The sequence below is a fragment of the Centruroides vittatus genome, unplaced genomic scaffold, assembly GCF_030686945.1.
Source record: "Centruroides vittatus isolate TY-2023 unplaced genomic scaffold, ASM3068694v2 contig_754, whole genome shotgun sequence".
NCBI classification, from domain to species: domain Eukaryota; kingdom Metazoa; phylum Arthropoda; class Arachnida; order Scorpiones; family Buthidae; genus Centruroides; species Centruroides vittatus.
The window spans coordinates 4,226,831-4,242,980 of NW_027122490.1; the positions used below are offsets into that span (position 1 = coordinate 4,226,831).

The 16,150-nt window shown below is 31.1% G+C and overlaps 1 protein-coding gene across 1 annotated transcript; it reads left to right on the top strand.

Moving 5' to 3' along the window:
* The first annotated feature begins 10,276 nt into the window (after positions 1–10,276).
* Positions 10,277–10,759, top strand: LOC136981398 (general transcription factor II-I repeat domain-containing protein 2-like). Its single transcript, XM_067277712.1, has one exon. The coding sequence runs from the start codon at positions 10,277–10,279 to the stop codon at positions 10,757–10,759; it is 483 nt and encodes a 160-aa protein (XP_067133813.1).
* The last annotated feature ends 5,391 nt before the right edge of the window (positions 10,760–16,150 follow it).

Sequence of the window (16,150 nt, forward strand, 5' to 3'; positions counted from 1 at the left end):
CAAATATTTATTATATAAAATGATATTTTTTTTTCTTTAAGAATTAAATTTTAAAAAAATGTTCATTACTTTTAATCTGTAAAGTTCATTATTTATAATTTTGATAAATAATTTTAAAAATTTCTTTAAATAGTTTGTCACGCGATAACATTTGAAAAAAAAAAAAAAACTCGTTATTTAGGAAAAATATTTTTGCTTTGGTAAATAGACTTTAAAAAGATAACATAATATTTGTTTCTAAAATATTAATATTTTATTTCCAATAAAATGGCCAATTAGTCGTTTAGCAATCTAAAAATTAATTTATTTTTACATATTTATAAGGGTACCTAAATATAACTTTTTATCATTTGGACAATAGAAATTTAAGTATAAGACGATATTTTGCAAGTTCATATCGTTATAATTTTGATATCAAAATGTATATTTTTGTAATGTAGTCCAGATATCCGACTGTATGACGTTACACATTACATCTTTCAAGCTCAGTTTAGATTGAAAACATTGTACAGTACGTTATATATTTTTAAATTCAAATTTATAAAGTATTAACACTGAATACATTTAATTCACAAAGAAAGTGTCAGCTACTTAGCTATATGCAAAAAATATATCTAATATTTAGTTTAATACAGTATAGCTAAATATTGGTATGTCATCAACATCAGCAATTAGGTAAATAACCACGGTACCTTTATCTAGTCCGGAAGCTTTATTTCTCTATAAAAACCTTTAAAAATATCCAGGGCTTCCAATTCTCTGAGTTGTTTTGTAGAAATAGCACAATGAGGTGGCAGATGTACCAATAATTGGCATTCTTTATAATTTAGGAATGGTTCACGTAAATTTCATCTAAAAGCACGTTTACAACTTTTCCGTATTCTTCTAAAAAGATTACTTTTCTTTTCAAATATGTTATTTGGCTATTGATATCTGCGGTTAGAGTCTAACCGCAGTTATCAATAGCCAAATAACATATTTGTCTAACCGTTAGACAAATGAATGATTTCGAAAGTTTTCTCAAATAAGCAAACAAGATATGGTAATATCAATCCACCAGCGTTCCTTATCATCTCATATGAATTTAATTAATGATTAATAGAAAAATAATTTGAAGTACACAAGAAAAGATTAAGACTATTACGAATTAGTTTAGTAGATATTTATTTAATCTGTTCAATAAGAAAGTTAAACTTCAATACAACATGTAGTAATTGCAAGTGGGAAGTACTGGTGGGCACGGTCAAACACACGATGATCCTTGAAGAAAGGCTCTTTTAAGGAAGAAAAAGGAAAAAGTCATAAACTCTGTAGGGTTTGGAATCGCTAGGCGAGCGATTTCCGCCCTGTTTTGTTATAACGAACTTTCATAACGGAAAAGTCGTTAGGATCGGCGGTAGAAACGACCGTTAGGAACTTCCGTGGGAAGAACCGTTAAGTTTCAAATCGTCGACCGACGGACGATTGGCCGGCGGGAAGTGACCGTTGGCGGCCGTTGCGGGAACATTCAAATTTGATTGGAGCAGGGTTCGAACGCCGTCGACTATTTAAGTTCGGATCAGATCGGACCAAAGGGATCGTCGTTATCGAAGTGCTAACTAACTCTCTCGTTGGACGTTACGTGGTTTAGTACGGACTTGTTCCTGACTCGGAGGTTTTGTAATTACCGGTCTGTTTGTTCGTAAGGAGTTCTTTCGACGAATTGTACGGGAATAGTCGGTTGTTGTTCAGACTAGTGTTTGTGCATAATTAATTGTAACTCTAATTTGGATTATTTTGTACATTTACTAATATAAAATTTGTGTTTTTCGTCAAACCGACTGAGTGGTTAATTTTGAACATTACTAACTCGTTCTCGGTTTCTTATTATTTACAGTATTTTTAAAAAAATTAACAGAAACGCCCACCAATTGCCATGTAGGCATTTCCGTAAAAATCACTGAACACTGGTAAATTTATCGTGGGCTCGTGTCTCTCCAACGGACTGTCCGCTTGAAGTTTTCTTTCACGTCTGTACGAGTAACACCTAAATAAGGGCCAGTTCCCATAGAAAGTATTTCTGGAAGGCATCGCCCACGTGTTGCGTTGCTTTATACAAACAAAACAAAATTAAATAGAAACATTAAAATATATATATTTTATTAAAAACTTATTGAGTTTTTAGTAATTTACGTTTAATCTTCAATTTTCTAGAGATATTTTTCATACCATTGAATTTTAAATTTCTTACACTTTAGCTTTTAATTTGTACAACAAAAGTTGTAATATTTTACACTTTTCAATTCAATTCGAAAATCTTTATAATCATTATCATGAAAATAATCATTATTTAATGTTAACATATTTTATGTTCACCTTATAGTATACAGTAGAGCGTCGATAAGTGGAACCAATTGGGGACTGGGGTCCTTCCAGTTAATGATTTGTTCCAGTTTCCGACTTTGTATGAAAAAATACATTAACCTGTCCGATGTTCAAATTTTTCTCCGTTGCGTATCGCTTCCTGTTGAATTTTTCTCCGTTGCGTGTCGCTTCGTGTTGAATTTTCGTCGATTTTAAGCCTAACGAAAATTTTTATAATAATCATCGAGGCTATCGTATCGTTAAAAATTATTTCTGCATTTTGTACAAACAAAATAAATATATTAAAGAATATAAAAAACATGAAAATTATACTTTAGAAGTAAATTTAGTATCAAAAACATTCGATTCAGCACGACACAATCCGACTGAAAATCGTTCCACTTTCCGGCCATTCCACTTACCGACGTTCCACTTATCGACGCCATACTGTATTTCCTAATTACTACTAGTTCTACAATGTAAAAATTGTCTACGTATCAAATTAAATTTATATTTTAAATGTAGGTATTGAAAATATACGTAGAATGTTTTATATATAAAAATATACAGATATAGGTGCATATTTATTTATTTATTTATTTATTTATCATACAATTAAGGAAATGTCCGTGGACAGTTGATTTCTACCCCCTTTTAACAATTATACCCATTAAAAATTACACAAACAATTCAACAATAATTATGATAAAACAAAGTGAAATGTATGCAAGATAATAAAAAATAATAATTATATATACATAAATGGTTACAGCTAACATTTTGTTTACTAATATTCATTATATTTTTACAATTAAAGAATAAGAAATACCACACAAAAGAAAACATTTGAGAGAATTAAAATTACATGAATAAAAGTTTAAAAATAAAAGTGATAATAATAAAAAAATTTAAAAAATGGATGAAAGTTATTGATGCTAATGTAAAATAATTAATTATTGATTTGTATATAGTATTTGTTTGCAGATATTTTTAAAAGTAGTGTAATCTGTGTGCAGGTATTGGTTCTATTAGTCTTGAGTTATCGGCTATTCGATAAAACATTGATCTTTGGGAAATGGATAGACGATAATATAATGTACTGTACTGTACATTACAAACATCATTACTGGTTGTTTTATTGGGTATTCTCAGACTAAGCCAATAGTTATCATTATAATTCCACTTCTGATTGACAAGGATTTTACTGTCTTTTGAATGTGTTCCTGAAAAGTTATTTTATCATTAAAAACTATTCCCAGATTACTATAGGTTTTAATGCAACTTAATTTATAGTTTTTGATATTTATGGAAGGAAGATGAGATTTCGAATTAATGAATAGCACATTATAACGGTTTTTGAATATCAATATTTAAATTATGTTTTGTAAAGACTGAAAGTATTGTATTTAAGCCTGTTTGTAGAGATAATGGATCATGATTTTGAATTTTAATATCGTCGACGTATACAATTACGTTTCAAGATATATTGTTAAATAGGTTGTTAATACATGCTGAAAAGAATAAACCGCTAAGTACTTGAGATATTCCACATATATCGGTGTAAAATTAAGGAATTCAAAATCGCCAAGACTTATTTTACATAATCTTGATAAGAAATAATTATTTAACTAACTATGAAACACTAGATTTAAGTCAAAATATTCACGAAGTAAGTTTAACAAGGTTAAGGAAGACGGAAGAAGTTTATATCTAATCTACTTTTAAAAATATTATTGTTACGTGTTAATTTGTGAATTAGTTTACACTGATTTTAAATTCGTGAGGCAGGAATTTAATTCTTACATTATAAACTACGATATTATGCAATTAAAAAGGATATTTGGTTTCCAATTACTTGAATAAAAAGGAACAAAATTATGCTATAAATGTAACAGTAACATGCATTTTCATATTATTAGAAACTAGAATTATCCCACGGGAATTTTAGACTAATTTTCTTTAACTTATATCCATTTCATTGGTTTATTGATTAGTTCCTTGATGGAAATATCATGATTTATGTCAGAAATATTATAATGATTCATTAATATAATAACATCAGATCTTTCAGACTAGCGAACGAATTGCTAAAATTAATATTTGCTTATAAGAAGATAAATATATACGTTATATACATATATGTTTATCATAATAAATCAAGAAGCATAAATCAAGTAAAGAAAACTATAAGATGAATATATTCTAGAAAAACAAATTCTTGACATATGTTTCTGAATCTAATCAATTCAAAGAAAATGCCGCAAGAAAAAAAATATTAAGAAAAAACGTAAAGATTTTAAATTGTAAAAAATTTATCATAAATCAAATATTAAAATTTACGTGAACCGTAATAACAATATAACATACTCTACATTAATATAGCATTTAGATACGGATATAATCTATACACATTAATAAACTTTCATTTAAATAAAATAGATTTTTATTTATATCTATAAAAGATATAAATAGAGATAAAGAGCCGCAGTTTTGATCACCGTGGATTTATACAAATATATTATTGAAAATTATATTAATTACATGAAAATTATTTTATATGTAAATTTTAAATTAAAAGAAAAATCTCTGTAATTTCTTTTAATTTAAAATTTACATATAAAATAATTTTCATGTAATTAATATAATTTTCAATAATATATTTGTATAAATCCACGGTGATCAAAACTGCGGCTCTTCTAGACCCTTAGTGCGACTCCCATATACTCATAAAATCTTTTAAAACTTCTTATATACACATATGCAATACTTTTATAAGTGTTTGACTATTATGTAGCGTGATACACACGGATTACGAGCGTAACTCGAAACTTAACCTCAAACAGGAACTAAAAGTTAACGAATTTTAATCAGTTAGCTTCCCAACTACAAACGTACAAATCTACTAGTAAGTAATGAAAGAGAAACATTAATAACTATGTAGATAAAAAGAAAAACAATTTATAATAAAACTGTTTTCAAAGCTTTCTAGATACTCTTTCTTACGAACTTGTCCAAGCATAAGGATTCTCAACCTGTGATTTAGTATTTTGACTATTTATTATGTATATAAAATATCGTTCCAATATTACATATTTCTGATAGGCGACATATGGCTCCTGTCAATGACAAAGTTTAACCACCTGTTATATAATATATGTTACCGGCAATATCCGAAGGATCGACAATCCTAGGATTGTCTAGGCAAAGTTAAAATTGCCTAAAGAGGTTTGGGAAATCTCCGAATATCGATATATTTGTTCACATGTTGCCAATACGATCTTAAGTTTACCCAACTAAGATCCGATTTGAGCACGTCTCAAGTCTAAAAACAATTTAGGCAACGTTAATATTGCATAAACAGGCCTAGGCAACGTACGAATTTGCTATTTTTTCCTCACGTTGCTTACTTTTCCGAGCTTACTGAAAACATGAACGGCTTATTTTAAGTGTTACTTATTAGCGTAAGAGTTTCAATCATGGCATTGAGAATTACATAATAGCTTTGCCTCTTTATATTTGCATGCATTTCTGTGCTATTTTTTATGCAATGACACTTGACAAAGATTTTAAAAAATGGCGATTGCATGATCGACATCCGGTTCGATATGAACGTATCGACCAAAAAAGTATATGTAAAAACATGAAGATTTGGAATTATAAACATCGAAACTATTATAAGATTAAGAGAGAGCTGCACATGAATACTCTTTGAGAAATTTGGTAAATTAATTTAAAAGTAACGGAATCTTGATGAAAATAGGGTGTAAATGATCAGTTGGCTTCGATTTTATTAAAAATTCCATTTTATTTATGTAGTGAAGCAAATAAAGTTAATATTAAAATATCTCAGAGATAACTTTTGGGGAAATTTGTTTATTTTAAATAAACCTCTCACTAGATATATAAAAATATACATATTTGCAAGTTTTAGCGGTTACTTTTGTACGACGAATGGTAAAGTTAGAGCACACTTCGTGTAAATGCGACAATGCGAGTTTGCGCGTGACATGAGGCCAACTACTTACGTTTCGTGTAAATCGGACTTTACTCTTTGTCAGGGATGTCTTCCACTTTTTAAAAGTTTTCGCGGCATTCTTGGATCTGATTTCTCAAGAAAAGAGAAAAGATTTTTTTCTTTTTGTCCTAACTTTGTAGAAGCCATCATCAGTCGACTCCAGAACCAGTTATAAGATATTTCTAAGTTCCCGTTTTGATCGATCAATACTTGGTGCCAGCATAATTACAGATTTACCCACTTCGATCTTTATTTCGGAAATTTGCGGAAATTTCTTATCAGAAACTGATTTAATATTTTTCTGCCTGTTTTTACGCTGTAAGCTTATTGTTTTGTTGACATTGTATCCGGGAATATAAAAGGGATAAAACTGTTTCTATACTCTTCTTCAAAAGTGCTGGTGGTTTGACTACAAATGACATAAACATTGAGTCTGTAAGTAAAATATTTATGGGTTCCAGTCGATTTCTTCTTGTGGACACAGCAAAAACATTGGCAGATAGGATTGATTCTTCTTCAAGAACGTTGCCGGGAGGGATTGGATCATCTCCTGAAGCGTGTTTTCCTTTTTTCTTTTGGTTCTTCTTGTAAACCGTCACTCATTTCACTAGACGCGTCTTCTAATTCTTTTGTTTTCAGAATCTTTTTGATAGAATCAGAAGAGATTGAATAACAACATGTGCTACCTGTAATAAACGAGAAACATTTGAAATCTCATTAGCTTAGTGGTTAAAATGTTCGCTTTACTTGCTTGGCTAATAAGAACTAATGAATAGTTCTTACCAAATATTGACCCAAGTGGCATTTGACGAATTCCAGATGACAGGGAACAGACCCTGTCATTCTGGAAATTGAAAAACTTTGTAGATCTTCACTCCACTGCTTAGAGCCATTGCCTTATATACAAACGAAAATCATATTCTTCATGTTTTGGTTTGCACGCTCCACATCACCTTAACTTTGTGATGCTGCGGACAACTCCGGCCATACTGTCGTCATATCTTCTATTATGCAATTAGTAAATTCATGATCGTTCTCAGACTGAAGAACAGGTGTTCCAATGAGACAAAAAATATCCATGAAGTAGTACATGCAACCTCATCGTCAGTCTTCTTTTCTAAAAGTCGCAATAAAACGAACTTAATGCTCTTGGTAATTTAAAATATATGAAATCCCTAACACTGCAGGTCTGCATATCAACTAAATGGACCTGTCCCCTCAAATTAATTTCTTTGAAGATAAGAGATTTGTCAGTCGGTCCTTTTTTAGATGTTTTTCTTCTTATGATACACTTTATAAAGTGCAAATACAATTTGCCTCTACCTCCGTGCCAAATTCACGATGAGAATTATGAATGACAGCAAAAAGTTCTTCCTTAGTTATGTAATATTTCCCATTTGTTGATTCTTGGGTTGAGTTAATTTTTCGCCATTCCCAACTCAAATGCTGTCATGCCTTTTAAGCCGTCGATACTACAAACTTGTTCTATGTTGTCGGAGGACGGCGATTGTGAGATTCACTTGTTGGACGGCAGAAACGGCCGGTTTTCGTTTCTGCGAAGCATCTCACGACGAATTGTTATTTATATTACGGAAGGCAACAGTTTTCAAAATTACACACGTAGATGAATACTCTTGATGTCATTTTATGGTAACTCTTCGAGCCACCGAGGCAAAGTGGAGTGTATTGCAAATGGTTCTGAAAGTAGAAGACAAAACTTTAAACATTATACAGTTAGAAGTATTTCATCTGCCGAGAGAAATGACGAAAAAATTCAATATATGATGCGTTACGACAATACGGGAACATTAAGCAGTTTGCCGCGATGGGATATCCGAGAACTCCGATAATTCACCCGAAAGTTAATCAAGTTATTTGGTATGCCAAAAGCTATACTAAACTCGTTGCAGATTAGCGGTGCGATCAACTATCGCAGTGTTCAAGGGTAATCTATCGTCGTCATTGCCCGGCAGTCACGTGTTTTCTCAATGGAAAGGAAGGGCATAAGAAAAGAGATTGTTCTGAAAGTAGCCTAAAGTGGAGAGAGGTCGCTTGGGATAGGGTGATACGAGGAGTGGAAGATTATGGAAACACGCACGAACGAGTAATCATTCAACCTTGAAAATCGAGTCGAGGCTACAGAAAAGAGAGTAGTAGATGAGCGCCAACCTCAAACGAGAAAGAGAGGTATAACTCGTGAGAACGGCACTCAAATAAAGAAACTAAGAGCTCGGGGCCAAAAGCAAAATCGAGAGGAGACCGTCGGTATTATGGATGATATTGAGATGGCAGAGAACTTAGAACAACTGGGAACGGAAAACGGCAGGAGATGGGACAGCGATCAGACTTTTGTCGACCTATTCCAGGATTACCAGCGGCTCGGATAGCAGATGACAAGTCGCAAGAGGAGAGTGATTAATTAAGACAGCAAAATGAAGGAGGTTACACATATTTGGACGGAGAGAATGGAGGAAACGCATCGGCGCGACAGAGACTGTGAAGAACGAGCTTGAACGGCGGAACAGAGGAGGAAAATCCTCGATGACACAACAGATATAACAGATTAATCTAAGGAAGAACGGCAGTTGCTGCGAGATTAATAAGATATAACGAGATTAATCTAAGGAAGAACGGCAGTTTCTGCGGAAATCCTTGAGGAAATTAACTGGAAGACCGAATAAATCCCTGTTGTTTTTCATTAACTTCGTAATAGAATGAATCACTTCCGGGTTCTCTGACACTCAACTTCCTCCTCCGTTTGCTTAACTTCCTAGTTTCCCATATGCGACTGCTCGCGCTAAAACGGAATTTTCCGTATTCCTTATAAAATACAGGTGGTGTCAGTCCTGACCCGGGGCGCTGCAGTCGACCTTTCATACCAAGGTCTATATAAATAAGTCTGTACACAATCCCATAATCCTTTGTGGCAGCGGCCATTTTGGGACTTATCGATAGAGTAGGCCAGGCATGGCCAACATACGGCCCGCTTAATGAATTTATACGGCCCGCGATTAACCTTTCGATAATAGCTATTTAACTTCCAATCGTGTCTTAACCAACGGTCCTTATTTAACTTCCAATCGGTCGAATGGATTCGCGATACTTCTTTATTAAAAAAAAATTCCATTCTATTAGAGATTTACAACTTTTGTGCTCGTCTGTGCGATAGTGCCAGAATAAAAAAAGAAATGATAAATTTAAAATATTAATATTTATCATAAAATAATGTATGTTAGACAGTAATTCAAGATATACAGGTGATACTCAATTTAACTTTCGTGTGCTTTGCTAGAAACATAATACTAATATATTTAAACATATATATATATATATTTAATTTTTAATTTTTAAAGATATAGTGGTTAATAATTATTTTAAAGATTTAATTATATTATTATTTTAAAAAATTACAATTATTTCAAGATTCACAATCATTTTAAATTTAAAGTAGGCCTAATGTTAATAAACGCCTAATTTTATAAACCATAAAAATTATTATTATTCAAAAACATCCCACAACATCTTTAGTCGATATGAACTGTTTGACGTTTAGCGGCAATGTGAAACAGTATATTTAATGATGAATGGCAGTGGAAATATTTTTTTTATTATGTACAATAATAAAGCGGTTTGTCTTATTTTCAATTCGAGTGTAGCCGTTTTAAAAGAATACAACTTGAGAAGACATTTTAAAACGAAACATGTAACTTACGCACAAAATTTAAATGAAGAAAGCCGAAAAAAACAAGCTGTAGATCTCGTAGTAAAATTCACTCGGTAGCAAAATGTATTCACACAGCAAAATCGACTATAAGAATCTGCTACTAAAGCAAGTTTGCTAGTATCGAAACGGATTGCTCAATGTGGAAAACCTTTTGCTGAAGGAGAATTTGAAAAAAAAGTGATGTTTGTGATGTAATGTGTCCAGATGCTAAACATATATTTGAAAATATGTCTCGGCAAATTATTGCCCGAAGAATAGAAGATATGAATGCTAATTTAAATGTGCAGTTACTGAATAATTTAGAATCGGCTCATTTTTATGCAATAGCTCTTGACGAAAGTTGCGATGTAAAGGATACAACTCAGTTATTAATTTTTATCAGAGTTATCACTGAAGATTTTCAAATTTCGGAAGAACTTTTGTCAATTGTTCCTATGGAAGACACAACAAAGGGAGAAGATTTTTTCCGAGAGGTTGAAAAGTGTATTTTGAAATACAATATTGACAGGAAGAAATTGGTGAATGTAACAACAGATGGATCACCAAATATGATTGGAAAAAATATTGGTCTCATAAAACGAATTGAAGACAAAATTTCTGAAATTGATCCAAATCATAAAATTATACCCATACACTGTATGGGTATAATTTACACGCATTATGCAAAAATGTTTTAAAAATCTATCATGTTATAAACGTAGTTGCGAAATTAGTGAATTTCCTTCGATCTAAAGGATTAAAACACAAGCAACTTATTGCACTCATTGAAGAACTAAATACCAGTCATTTAGATATACTATATTACAATAAAATCCGTTGGTTAAGCTTGGGAAAAGTTTTAAGACGTGTGTGGGATCTTCAAGAGGAAATAAAAATATTTTTAACGCTTGAGGATTTTCCAGAATTATCAGACCCAAATTGGATTTGTGATTTAGCATTTTCTTTGGATATTTTCACACATTTTAACGAATTTAACATATGTTTACAGGGAAAAAATTTATATGCTCATGATTTAATACAAAGGTTAAAATCTTTTCAAATGAAGCTTAGCCTCTTTTCTAGAAACCTGGTTAAATGCAAATTTGATCATTTTCCAACGTTAGAGACCGTATCTTTAAATATTTCAAGAGAAAAGGTTAAAGAATTTAATAACAGTATCCTTGCACTAATGACAGATTTCGAGCAGCGATTCGTTCGATTGCTTTAAGAAAATTGATAAAATTTTATCTATTATCCGAAATCCAGTTTGTATACATGTAGATGACGTTCCTGTTGATGTACAATTAGAAATAATTAATTTACAATGTGATGAATTATTACATGAGAAATATCGAGAAGAGCAAGAAAATTTGTGCAATTTTTATAAGCAATTGAATTATGGAAAATACTGAAATTTTAAAAAACTTGCCGAGAAATATTTAGTAATCTTCAGTTCAACTTATATTCGTGAACAAACTTTTTCTTTTCTTTCTAAACAAAAGTACAAGATCAAGATTGAATGATTTACATTTGGAGGCTGTGTTAAGAATAGCTACTACAAGTATAAAGCCAGATATTAAGAAAATAATAGGCGATGCAAAGCGCCTCAACATGTCACATTAGTTTTTTTTTTTTTTTTTTTTTTAATTTGTTGTACTAAATCACTTACATTTATTCATTAACAAATTCCGTAATAAAAGTTTGTTTACTTAAATGAATCGTTTTTGTATTTAACATTTTTTAATTTTAATATTTCGTTCGGCCCGTGAATAAAGTTTTCTCTCCAATTCGGCCCGGGGGCAAAAACTGTTGGCCACGCCTGGAGTAGGCTATACCCTACATGAGTTCCTGTGTGAGTTGTCTATATTTTTACTCTCAAAAAGTAAAAGAATGGGATTTAACAGAGCCGTAAAGCATGCCACATGAGCAAAAAAGTCAAAAGAACCATACCTCTACATGTGACCGTTCGCAAGATAAAGCCTCCGAAATCAGCCGAATGCGATCGGGAGTCGCGACGCACACAGCGCGCTCCGCTAAGCTTATCGCGTTTAACCATTTAGTCCATGCGACTACGCCGGCTTTGAGTAGTCCATTTGACTGTTTATGGAGCACTTGATGAAATAGTTTTTGGGATGTGGGGGGTCGCCCCCATGCGGGAGCTGAGGTGAGAACGACAGCTTCGCGTCGGTCAAGGCTCGTTATCGCCTGCTTTAACTGAAGCGAAGCGTGAAGAATAGGCAGTAGTACTGGTTCAAGGTTCAAGTATTACTTTTGGTCAGGAGACGTTAATGTATTTATTTGTTACAGGCGCTAATCATCGTGCCTATCTATAACTTAACTTGCTTGTGAGCATGACGTCTGCAAGCAAGATGGCGACCGGAACTGTTGCCGTTGGGTTTTCACATTTGGAGACGAATATCTGGCAAAGGGTCTCATGTCGGACTTTTCTTTATTCTTTACCAATAAATATCGTTAACTTGTCTGATTACTGTGCTAGTCTATCTGATAAACACGCGATAGGCCTAGCGGAGCACGCAGCGTGACTCCATATAGCGCATCCGTATATGCTATAATCTGATTTCGAGGGACTATATCTGGCGAAGTGTCACATATAGAGGTATGGTTCCTTTGACTTTTCTTTAATATTATTAAGCCACTTTAGGAAATGCCTACGTAGGTGATAAAACTAATGCAACTATTAATTTGATTAGTTTCAATCAAGGGAGCAAATGATAAGAATGATCTTTATTTTAAATCATTTTGATCAAGTTACATAAAATTACGATTGCATAATCATCCGAAATTATTATTAGACTGGAATCTCACTAGTTTTATATAATTTTAGTTTAATATCTTTATCTTGTAGGAGAGTTAGTTTAGTAAACTAACTCTCCTACAAGTTTATTTAAAACCTGCACGATTCAAAAACGTCTGCTCCATAAGTAAGATAACGGTCGTGTCCAGATGTATTTATGTAGACCTTGTTTCATACTATTTTTAACAATATGATCACTCATTTTTATTATAAAGGAAACAATTAAAAAACCGCTAAACTGAAAACGACATGATGCACTTGACGTTTAAATGATTACGAACTACAATCGTAGTTGCCAGATTGTTGTAAAAACATCTGGTAATAATAATCCATAATAATAATCCATTAGTCACGAAAACAATAAAATTATATTTAATTTCAGTTATAAAAAGGGGTCCATTTAAGCAATCAGCATCAAAATATTTTGAAATATAGCGATGTCCCAGAATAGCACAACAAATAGGATGATTTTACTTTTTCTGTCCTGTAAACACTAAAACGGCCTATTCTCAAGCTGATCATGAGTTAGGCCAAGCCTATAATGGGGCTACTGGCGAGGGATGGAACTCGACGTATCTGGAACAGATCATTTCCAAAAAATTCTTGGGTTTTCGACCTCCCGGATTAGATGTCTGATGTCCTGGAACGATAGGCTAACTCCTCAACCACCTCAGCCATTCTAACGGCAAATTTTACATTTATATTTAACAATACACGTGATTTTTTAGCAAAAATTGTTAAGAATCATTTGTTTTTTTAATGTGTTCTATCATTCATATTCTTTTGTAAGTTAATCTCTGTAATAAAGTCCAATTTAGTACAAAAAATGAGTTTGCAAAAATATTTCTAAAAATTAATATTTTTAGCTTCTGTTTCTCTAATCTCGAAATTTGAAACCATCATATTATCAATTCAGACATAGCTCTTAAACTGTAATTTACTATCCAAATTGAATAAATTCGAATTCGGATAATATGAAACTTTGGGAAGTGGGTAACGTGTTAGTGAACATGTTTCCGCTCAGAGAGTACTTAGAGGTCAACGCTTTGAAAAACAATAAATAAGCAAAAATTAAATTTATTTGTTTAAACTAGATTAATATTGAAAAATTTCTTTATTTTTATTTTATGTATTTTATGCAAAATTTTGATATATCTTCTTTAAGACGATGTCTTATATAATCACCCAATAATCTATGGCAACAAACAATGAGATATAATGGTCAAATTAATACTGATACAATAAACGTTCGCGCAAAAAATTATTTGTTTATTTTATAAAAATAATTGAACATAACTAAATAAATTCTATAAAAATAAGACTTTGAGAGTGCGATAATTTAACCTCCTGCATATTTAAATTTATAAAATATAACAACAATAAAAAATAATATTTTTAATTACAGGTATACCTCGAGTTACGTCGTTCTCGATTATACGTCGTTTGTCAAAAAAGTATATGGAAAAATAAAAATCAAGTTTAAGTCATTTTATTCGACTTTACATCCGTCCGCCACAAATATTGAAGTCGTAATATCACTAGAAAAGCGTTAAAAGCACATAAAATCATATTAAAATATGTACATTTACAGTAAATGTTAATTTAATTATCATAAATTCTAGAGAACGAAACATGAAAACTGTGTTTCTGTATTGTCGTCTTATTTAGCGGTCTTTAATTGCTCATTACTGGCGTTTTCCACCGTAGTTTCGACTTATGTCGTAACTACACAAGTAAATTCGACTTGCATCGCCTCTCCTGGAACCAATTACCGACGTAAGGCGAGGTGTACCTTATGAGTAAATATGATTGATAACACTTAAGATTATTAAGGAATTCAAAAATATCTGAAACGAGTGCTTGAAACCCAGATGTGTTTACATATATAATCAATTTCTCCTTTATTAACAATTTCAATCGTAATGCTATGAATAGTTAATGAATAATTGCAATGATAGTTTAATTATATATATAATAATAAACAACTTGGCGATAAATATAACGGATGCAATAAACTATTATTATTATTTTACACAAATCATAAAATTATTGTATTTATTAATAAGTTTATCATTAAGCTGTATTAATAATTTTTATAAAATTAATATAGGTAAATATATACTTATATGTACAGTATATTTATATTAAATTAGTTCTTCAATTTAAATTTTTATTTTAAGTACGTTTCTTGAATTGAAACAAGATTAAGGAAACAACAATAAGTGATCTTTTCAAAATATCAAAAAGTTGTTAGGGCTAGATTTTTAGAACATTGTAAATTATCTAGATATTTAATGAATATAAACTAATTCACAAGTGATTTATCATTTTTTGAATATATTATAGTGGAAAAAATGTTGTAATGAGTTTGCAACCAACAAACTGTGGCAATTAGCCCCGTATCTAGGTGTTAGACGTGTGAAGAATACAGCTTGGTGAGACTTGAAACCACAAACAACTGTTCAGTGATTTTATCCACTTTTCTTGATTGTATAAATGAAGAAATTTGCATGTAATGTCATCTGAAATTCAAGTGCCATTCAATTGAAGTGTAGTCTTGTGATTACGTAATTCAATTACTTAAATATTTTTTATTATATCTTTATGTAGAATTAATTACTCATGTACAACAATAAGCAATAAAAGAAAAATAATATCCGACAATGTGAAATTAATTACATTTCGTCAGGATAATGACAGACAAATATATGCGAGTTATGGACTTTAATTAACATATGTATTGGTAATATCTATAAAAAAATTTTTAAATATCAAATGGTATATTTTTCTTAATTTTCATTCCTAAATGAAGAATTTGATAAATGCTAATAAGATCATTTGAATTGAGTAATAACTGTATTGAAGGCATTTCTCTACGATCTACATGTTGTAATTCATTTATTTTTAATCAACTATAATTTGCTCATAATTCGTTATTTAACTATTTATTTAATGGATTAGATATTTATAGCTCTATATAATAATAAATGATATATATTTTAATAATGTATAATAATAAATTATATATTTCATTATTACGTTATATATATTAGCCTATAATTTTGATTTGCATAATGAAAACTTATAATATTCAGACGTATTAAATATAAATCTTCATAATGATTATTTAATGTAAAATTTATTTTGATAAACATATAGTTAACGTTGACATATTGTATTCAAGATTTTAAAAAATATTTTAGAATAATTACGTCAGAAATCATTTTCTAAAAATTGTAAATATAGTGAAGCTTGGACAAAGCACCGAAAAAGA